The 8,809-nt window shown below is 37.6% G+C and overlaps 1 protein-coding gene across 1 annotated transcript; it reads right to left on the reverse strand.

The window, feature by feature from the left end:
- Positions 1–1,567: 1,567 nt before the first annotated feature.
- Positions 1,568–7,791, reverse strand: LOC102776289 (uncharacterized). Its single transcript, XM_087842582.1, has 5 exons — positions 7,674–7,791; positions 3,857–4,156; positions 3,614–3,655; positions 3,404–3,511; positions 1,568–3,190 (listed from the first exon to the last, which is right to left on the reverse strand). The coding sequence occupies exons 1-5, from the start codon at positions 7,711–7,713 to the stop codon at positions 2,895–2,897; spliced, it is 786 nt and encodes a 261-aa protein (XP_087698708.1). The 5' UTR covers positions 7,714–7,791; the 3' UTR covers positions 1,568–2,894.
- Positions 7,792–8,809: the final 1,018 nt, after the last annotated feature.

The raw sequence follows: 8,809 nt of genomic DNA on the forward strand, positions 1-8,809 counted from the left end.
TCCAAAAACATATTTTTAAGCCAAATATTTCTATGTGTCCAGTATGTGAAGTCCTTTAAGGTGAAATTCTGTTCTTCAATCTCATCTATTTTTTTTTAAAATTTTATTTTAAATGTATAGTGGTGGTGTACAGCAGAGAAATTCCAAAATGTTCCACTGTCCAAAATCTGTTTGACCACTTTATTTTATTTTACTGTGCACATGTGATAAGTTTTATTGAGTAAAAAGCACAGCTACAAAATCAGCAAGAAAATGAATACAAGTACCCAAGTAAGTAGAACTACCTGACAAATTTATTTGTGTTCAAGTATTGCATTTAATTAGTTAACTTACTTATATATCATGCAAAGGTATTTTTTTTTTTTTTTTTATGCTCTCCATTGTTACTGTGCTTACAGTTTATGTTGAAAAGAATGATAATAGTAAAAATGATAATGATATTACCTGTCAATATGCAGAGAGTGAATTTTAATAATATTCTCATTTCTTCAGTCAGGATCCTTTTGTATATTTAGCTAAATTTTCCCAAGATCAGTCACAAAATCAGTAATTTACTCTGATCTAGCTGTTGTAGCCTCACTGTTACAATTCTGTATTTCTACACAAATAAGAACATGCCAGCTCTGTGTCTCTACTACATAACTTGAAATATTTGCACAATGTTACAGAGGGAAAATCTGGATCTGGATGGCCCTTTAAACAGAAAGAGTGAGAGAAGCAGAGGGAGAATGGGAGAAGTAAAAGACAGAGAGATAAAGGGTGACCGTGTTGACTCATCGTCAGACCAGATAATCACCTGCTGCATCTGCTTGGAGCAAAATGCTGTATACATCACAGAACAATGTCTACAATGTCCCTCTTATCTTTGGATTAAAATAATTATCATACCAGATATTTATATCCAGACACCAGATATTCTAGTGAAGAGACATTGTTGTACTTCATCCAGAGGCAAGGAATTATGTAAATGTACTGCAGCTACTACTGCTGTAGCTTGAAAGCTGTGTGAAAAACTGTGCATATCTGCAATGCAGTTAGAGCAAATGAAATTCAATTTACTCTCTTAAAAAAAACAAAAGGGTTCCATGATGCAAGATCATCCTGCCAAACAAGAAATATGAGAGACACAGAAGAATGTTGAGCGCACTTTCTTGAAGGGATTTGAGTTAAATTGTGTCACATTAATATAGATTGGTAACATTAATTGAGGGCACACATATCATCTGTGTGTTTTGTATTCAGACTCACAGTATAACTCTGCTTTCCTTCAAACAGTTTCTTACTTACAAAAGACCTTGTGGTGACTGATGGGTCTAGTTGTCTTACCCAATCACAGCTCTGTCAAAAAGGCATGCAAAATTGTTGCTACTGCTCAGTCATCTTCAAAGAGGAAACAAATGTGCAGAATTTGAGTTGTTTATGAAATACTTGAACTGTTTATTTTCAGAGATTTTATTTAAACAAGATTTTAGACACAATAAACCTGTTTTAAATCATTGGAAAAAGAGATGTATTGTGCTCAGTGCTCAACACTCACTGCACAGTCAAATGGTAAATGGTCTGAGTCTGAATGGTCTTTTTTAAAACTTTGGTTTCAATCCATCAGGTTTCAGGTCACTAAGTCAAAATTCAAATTAGGGCTTTGATCCTATTCTAGGGACCTTAATCAAAACAAAGATAAGTGAGACACATGCGAATGAACCTACGCCCTTTTTCTTTGCTCATATCACTTTCTCAGTTTCAGTCTCATATAAATAAGCATGTATACAAAACACATATACAATAGAAAAACAGAGTCTGAAAAAAATCTATGTATTGTTTGCTATGTATATAATTTTCACATTACACATTATGCCTGATATGAAGTTAACCCTTTAAGACCTACCATAGAACCAAGTCCGCCAGAGCTTATATTATATTTTTACATGCTGTAGAGCCATTTTTGGGACCATTTCAAGTTGCTATACATCAATACAACCATTACAGCCTAGATTTTAATAATATGTATGAATTAAGTGCATAGTAATTACATAAATTGCAAAAAAGTGCAATAAACTACAAAAAAATTGAAAATCGTTTTTGTTTTTTTAACATATATTTCTAGTTAGAAAAATTTAAGAGGCTTATCCCTCAAAACTGTAAATACAAAAAAGTTGCACAAAATAGTTTCCCACCAAAGGAAATTTATTTTGAGTGCCTTCATAGTTTTATTTTTGAAATACACCAATTTTTATACACTGCAGGAAAAACAAAAATAAATATTATAATGCAAATTTGCAAAAAAGCAGCATATGCATCAAAATAAACTATTTCCAGCAGTGCAATATGAGTCCTAAGCATCCCAGAAACGACACAGAAAGTCATAAAGTCAAACATAACTGTTAAAAACACCAGTATAGGCTCATTGAGGCCCGGACGGTAAAAAACTACATTTCCGCGAAATGACGTCACTTCCGGTTTCGGCCAGGTCATGGCGGACATGCGATAGTTCGTGCTGACGTCTAATCCAATGTAGGAAGTGTTATGAACAGCTGATCAGATCGGCAAAGCCTGTTTCTGGAATATTATGTTTTTGTTGCTGCAAGTGCTTTTTATGCAGTTTTTGCAAAGCTATATGTGGAAGGAAACTGTGACCGAGGACAAGCTGATGGCATAAGATGTAAGTACAACTCCTCCTGTTTCATATGCAAAAAAAATTATTGCGCTAGCTTACGTGGTTGCAGAGCTACCGGGATTTAAAAATAGTTATGCAAAACAGAGCGTGCTGCTCCGACCGGTTTTAAAGGGTTAAATAATGACTTGAAGCTGGATTTTTAAAATATTTAAATCACAAGAAGAAAATACATGTTATAATCAAGAAGTGAAATGTTCCAGTAGAAATACTTTGTCTAACATCAGCACTGAGTTGAGATGTTGCTATAGATTGTAGATTCTTCTGTTGATTTTGGCTTAGGGGATGATTTTATAGACGCTACACAGTGGGGTGCAACCATGCTGGACTCTGTCTGATTTGTGAAGGTAACAGTTGTGTAGATGAGATTGCCCGAGTCCTTCTGAGGCTCTGATGTATCTTGATTGGCGCTCTTAGTTCCACCATCTGTTTCTTGATCCTCCTTGGATGGAGAGGCATTCTTGTCAGTGCAGGCATCTTGTTTTTGACAGGACCTGAACACCAGGTCATAGTACTGTCCTGTAAAGAGGTAAAGACGAACCAGCAATCAGTCATTCCTCTGATATCAAAACTACCCTCATCCTTATTCGACTTTGACTTCCTGAGAATAGTTAGTTATGTAGTTCCACATTACTGAATTAATCAGCCAGTGACAACAACTGTGGTGTTTGAAACTGCTGTTAAATTAGTATTTTGAAGCTACGCAAATAAAAGTTTGTTAATTTTTTATACCAGATGATGCATTGATGTTACTGTTTCGATGTCTGAAGAAAATCAGAAGTCCCACGCCCAGCACTAGCACCACCACACCGAGAGTTACTCCAGTGTACACCACCGTCTCTGAAAACGTTATAGGTCTTATAAATCAGGAACAATATTTCACACTGGACTTTATCAGATATATGTACACACACACAAACACACACACAGCCATTTGCTTACCAGAAAGAGAAGCATGTCTATAGGCTGCCTTATCTTGGTTAGCTGTGCATAAATAACAAAAAGTGAAGTAAGTTAATTTTGCCTCAGCTCTGCTGAGCTAGTGTCTCAGTTTTTTTTCACTGTCTCGTGCAGAAAACACAGTCTGAGACCCTGTTGTGAAATACTATTGTCAATGACAAGAAACGTGAAAGTCAGAACAGATAACATAATGAAAGCTTTACGTACAGAATATAATCAACTCACCTAAAACTGTAAGGATTACTTGATTATATGTGTCCAAACCAACTCGTTCAATTCCACACCAGTAAGTTCCAGAGTCATCTTCTTTCAGGTCAGAGATAGTGACACTGAATGTATTTCCTTTATCTTCAATTTTGTATTTTTTATTTGAAATGGTAGTGCTGCTTATGAGGATGTCTTGATATGTGCATTGTCCTTTGCAGAAATATTTGACGTTGGAGTCGGCGTTGGAGTGAGAGCAGGTTACTGTGATAGAGCTGCCCTTGTTTCCTGTTACTGACATAGCTTTAGTCTCCCATAATACTAGAAAAAACACACGCACACACACACAGAGCACCAACAGTCAGATCATGTTGTGGTTTATAATCAGAAGCATATATTTGAACTATACTCTGTATTATCTGTAGTTCATTCACTATCTGAAGCCATTTTTGCTGTCTTCTCTTTAGGACTACCGCCTTTCAGCCAGCATACATTGAATTGGCTGTTGCAGAAAAACAAAATAAGAATAGTTGGTAGGCAGCTCTTCTTAGCTAAAAGACAGAGCCTTCTGTTTCTGAGATAACCATATTATGAATATGCCCTTTCTTACGCATCATACAGAACCAAGTGTGGAAAAAAAGGATTCATTACATTTGATATAATATATAATCCTTTTTACTTCCCAGCAGCACAGAGTCCATGTCTATAATACCTAATACAGTTAAAAGAAAACTTTCATATTTCATTGCATTAATCATTAGCCTTTTTTAGTATTATGTGCAAATTTGTTATCACTGAGTTTAATATTCATTATTTTGCTTACATACAAAAATAAGCAAGGAGCTTATTTTTGGTTTTGGGGTTTGTTTGTTTTTTTAAAACATCAACATAGTTTTATTCTAGATGCTATGCTTCCTTTTTTTTGTCTTTGCACTCATTAACCAACTTATTTAATCAAACCAAAAACTAACAGTTTTTAATCAAAACTATTAACCACTATGATGTGAATAGTCAGTTGTTTATTCATTTTGCTGGATAAAGGCCTGCAGTCTTTTTTTTTTTTTTTTTTTTTTGTAGTTTTCAATAAGTCTTATGTTGAGCAATTCCAGCTATTTTTCTTTGGGAAATCTCTCAAATTCCTCCAGATTTAACCTCCAGATTTAATATTTCTTATGGACTTTGGTCACCCCCCAGCCTTTCAATGTGATTCAAGTCAGGGCTTTGTGCAGGCTAGTCAACAACTTTCAATTTAATCTTCTGGAGGAAGTTCTTCAGCAGAAGTGACTTATGATTTTTATTTTTTTTTATTTTTTTGGTTGTTGATGTGTTTGAACACAAATCAACAGCCAATACCCAGTTTTAATGCTGACTGCTTGAGGTTTTATTTAACAATCTTCAAATCTTCCTTCTTTCCTCATGATTTATTCCACCTTGATGAAATTCCCAATTTAAGAGACACTGAAGCATCCCCACAGCATAATACTCACTGTGAGGATGGCCTTGGATTGTATGCCTCTCCCATTTTCCGCCAAACATAAGCAGTGCGTCTGTGGCCAAAGAACTCCAGTTTTGTCTCATCTGACCAAAGGACACACTTACAGTATGCATAATGGTTTTCCATGTTATCCGTAGCATACTCCAGTCTGTCTTGAAGATGTGCCTTTTGCAGAATTTTAGTATTTCTTTTTCTCCCAAAAAGTTGATTCATCTGGACGCAGCATTTTCAGTGGGAGAAACGTTTCATCACTAAACAAAGTAACTTCTTCAGTCTGACTGCAGGTTTCCCCAATCTTATAAACAGTACATTTGCATAATGACTGAAACTAGTCCACTGAATGAACAAAGGGCTGGGAGGTCAGTTCCTTGATCATTATCGCAAATTCTCATGACCATTGATCAAAGACCACTGATCAAAGGCCATGAGTACCATTCACAGAGAGTTGGGGAATGGTTGCAATCACAGCATTGTAAGATGGTGACAGATGTACCCTTAGGCCACCTCCTCGATTCAGAGATGGTCTTTCCCTTTTCACGTAAATGGCTTCCTTGACTCCGCGCTCAAACCAGTGTTCCTCCCAGGATGTGTACATCCTCATCCTTGAAAGAGTGTCCACTGACCTGTAGGTGTAAATAGACCGCAGAGTCCTGGCCTGACAAGGTAGCTATTCTGTGTTGTGCCATCCACTTCACCAGAGGTTGTTTGGTTTCCCCAATGTATAAATCCTGGGAATACTCCTGGCACTTGACAGCATACACTACTTTACTCTGTTTCTGTCCACCCCAATCTTTGGGGTGGACCAATTTTTGGTGAAGCGTGTTTTGGGGTTTAAAAGGTTTAAAAGCCACAGAGACACGGTGTTTAGAAAAAATGCATCTCAGCTGTTGTCCTTCTCTCTTGGATCGACTTTCTTTAGGTGCCTTCTCAGCTTTGACAAATGTCCAGCTGGGATAACCACATTTGATCAGGGCCTTCTTGATGTGATGTTTTTCTGCTTCCCTGGCCTCTGTGTCTGTGGGGGTGGTATTCGCTCTAATTAGTATTAGGACGCATAATCCTTATGCGTAGGTTTACGGTACACATCAGCTTTTAGATATCCCCCGTTAGTGATGGAAATCTCACGGTCTAAGAAGGCTAACCTGCTACTTTTCATATCCTCCCTGGTCAATTTGATGTGTTGGTCCACCGAGTTAATGTGATCCGTGAATTGTGGTACATCCTGAGATTTGATTTTCACCCAGGTGTCATCCACATATGTGAACCAATGACTTCATGGTTCACGTATGTGGGTAGGATAGCAAAGGGTACATCTTTCGCCATCTTACAATGCTGTGATTGTAGCCATTCCTCAACTCTCTCTGAATGGTACTCATGGTCTTTGATTAGTGGCCTTTGACCAATGAGCTTTGATCAGTCATCTTTGATCAATGGTCATGAGAATTTCCATATTAAATGGTAAAATGGTAAATGGCCTGCATTTGTATAGCACTTTACTTAATCCCTAAGGGCCACAAAGCACTTTACACTACATTCAGTCATTCACACTGGTGATGGGAAGCTACATTATAGCCACAGCTGCCCTGGGGCGCACTGACAGAGGCAAGGCTGCCAGACACTGGCGCCACCGGGCCCTCTGACTACCACCAGTAGGCAACGGGTGAAGTGTCTTGCCCAAGGACACAACAACCGAGACTGTTGGAGCCAGGGCTCAAACCGGCAACCTTCTGATTACAAGACAAACTGCCAACTCTAGAGCCAGATCATCCCGAGATCATCAAGGAACTGACCTCCCAGCCCATTGTTCCTTCAGTGGTGTTAGTTTCAGTCATTATGCAAATGTACTGTTTATAAGATTGGGGAAACCTGCAGTCAACTGAGACTGAAGAAGTCACTTGTAACGAGTGACGAAATGTTTCTCCCATTGAAAACACTACGTCCAGATGAACAGAATCAACTCTTGGGGATTTACTTACCTGGATGATTGAGCATACATCAGGATGTTTCTTGTTCTGCAACCTTGCAGTGATTGTCTTCTTTGAAACTACAGTTCACAACTTAGTTATTCACTAATTTCTTGGCAGTTGTTTTCAGGTCTTTAGACACATCTCTTTTCTTTTTGAAGTCTTTGAAAGATTTCTTTTCCTGTGTCTGCCAGGATTATTCTGTACTGCGTGGCTCTCTTTGAATTTCTTGATGATGTTTCTCACTATCGCTCATTCCTACTTTGATAATTATTTTTGTTACGCAAAATTTGTGTTTAAATATGCAAATGAGGCATTTCCCATGAAATGTGCAAAGGCTTTTGTAAAGTGATCAGTTAAAAGAGGACAGTAAACTTACCTTCCAAAAGAAATATCACAAAGATCACAGTCATCTCCATGCTTCACGTAAGGTTTCTTTTTGTTACCGTCCTTGGGCTTTACTTTAATCACCCTGATTCTTTGCCCTTGCGAGTCTTTCTAAATGAATACCAAGTCTGCTTTTCTTCACGGGTTCCTCTTTTTCGTTTCACTTCCTGTCTTTCATCAGTTTCCTCTGTCTAATTCTTTCCCCAAAAACCATGACCATCAGCATGTCCCTCCCATGCGCTTTTCTCACAATGAGTAATCAAGAGGTAACAGGTCAGTAAATAATAACTACAAGAAAAACTTCAGATATAAACCTGTTTGTTTATTTTGGTAAATATTATAAAAATTGTAGAGCAAAGTGACACTGCTTAAACCATCCACTCAGATTTTTTTGTTTTTCGTTTTTTCTTTTTGCCATTTAAACAAAACAAAAATATACACTTAAAAAAATTGCATAAAGATCCAAAAGTTTTGAGTTACTCAGCTCTTTCTGGCATTCAAACACTGTAAAAGGATAAAACTAGTATATTAAATCAGGATCTGGATCAGGATTGGTCATTTCATTTCATTAGTTTAATTATGAATTACATATTTACCAAGCTACTCTATATCACTAGTACTTTTTGTGAGAGGCTGATTGAAACCACACTACTAAGACTTACGGTGTGATTAGCCTAGAATTATCTTTTGACATTTAAACAGTTCATCTCCTCTTTAATAGGTTCGTGTTTAGGACAGCTATGTACATGAAGACTGTGATAGACATGCTCTTCTAACTGGCTGAGATCCAGATGTTGGTACTGGCAGATATTTCCTAGTACATCCACATCAACATATTCACCAACGCCGAATGAGAGAGCAGACTCCCGATGCTTTGGTAGGAAGCTGGAACAGAGGTCAGGTGGTGGTGGTGGTGGTGGTAATGGTAAAGATGAAGGATCACCGCAGTATGGGGCCGAACAGCTGCAGCAACATTGAGGCTCAGCTTTTATACCTGGCATCATAGTCTCATAGTCAGACGTTACCTGCAAGATACCAGAAGAACACTTAGAGTGAGATCATGTTTTCTTTGTGCTGAGTAAACAATGTGGCATTTTCTGCAGTCAAATTACACATTACAACACTATT

This window comes from Neolamprologus brichardi, chromosome 6 (assembly GCF_056152115.1).
Source record: "Neolamprologus brichardi isolate AB-2024 chromosome 6, ASM5615211v1, whole genome shotgun sequence".
Taxonomy (NCBI): domain Eukaryota; kingdom Metazoa; phylum Chordata; class Actinopteri; order Cichliformes; family Cichlidae; genus Neolamprologus; species Neolamprologus brichardi.

Excerpts from the sequence above, each read along its gene's own strand:
- LOC102776289 (XM_087842582.1), bottom strand. The coding sequence starts at position 7,713 with ATGGAGATGACTGTGATCTTTGTGATATTTCTTTTGGAAG. Across the intron at positions 3,512-3,613 it reads TAGACATGCTTCTCTTTCTG|AGACGGTGGTGTACACTGGA; the intron begins GTAAGCAAATGG and ends TAACGTTTTCAG. Across the intron at positions 3,191-3,403 it reads TAACATCAATGCATCATCTG|GACAGTACTATGACCTGGTG; the intron begins GTATAAAAAATT and ends ACCTCTTTACAG.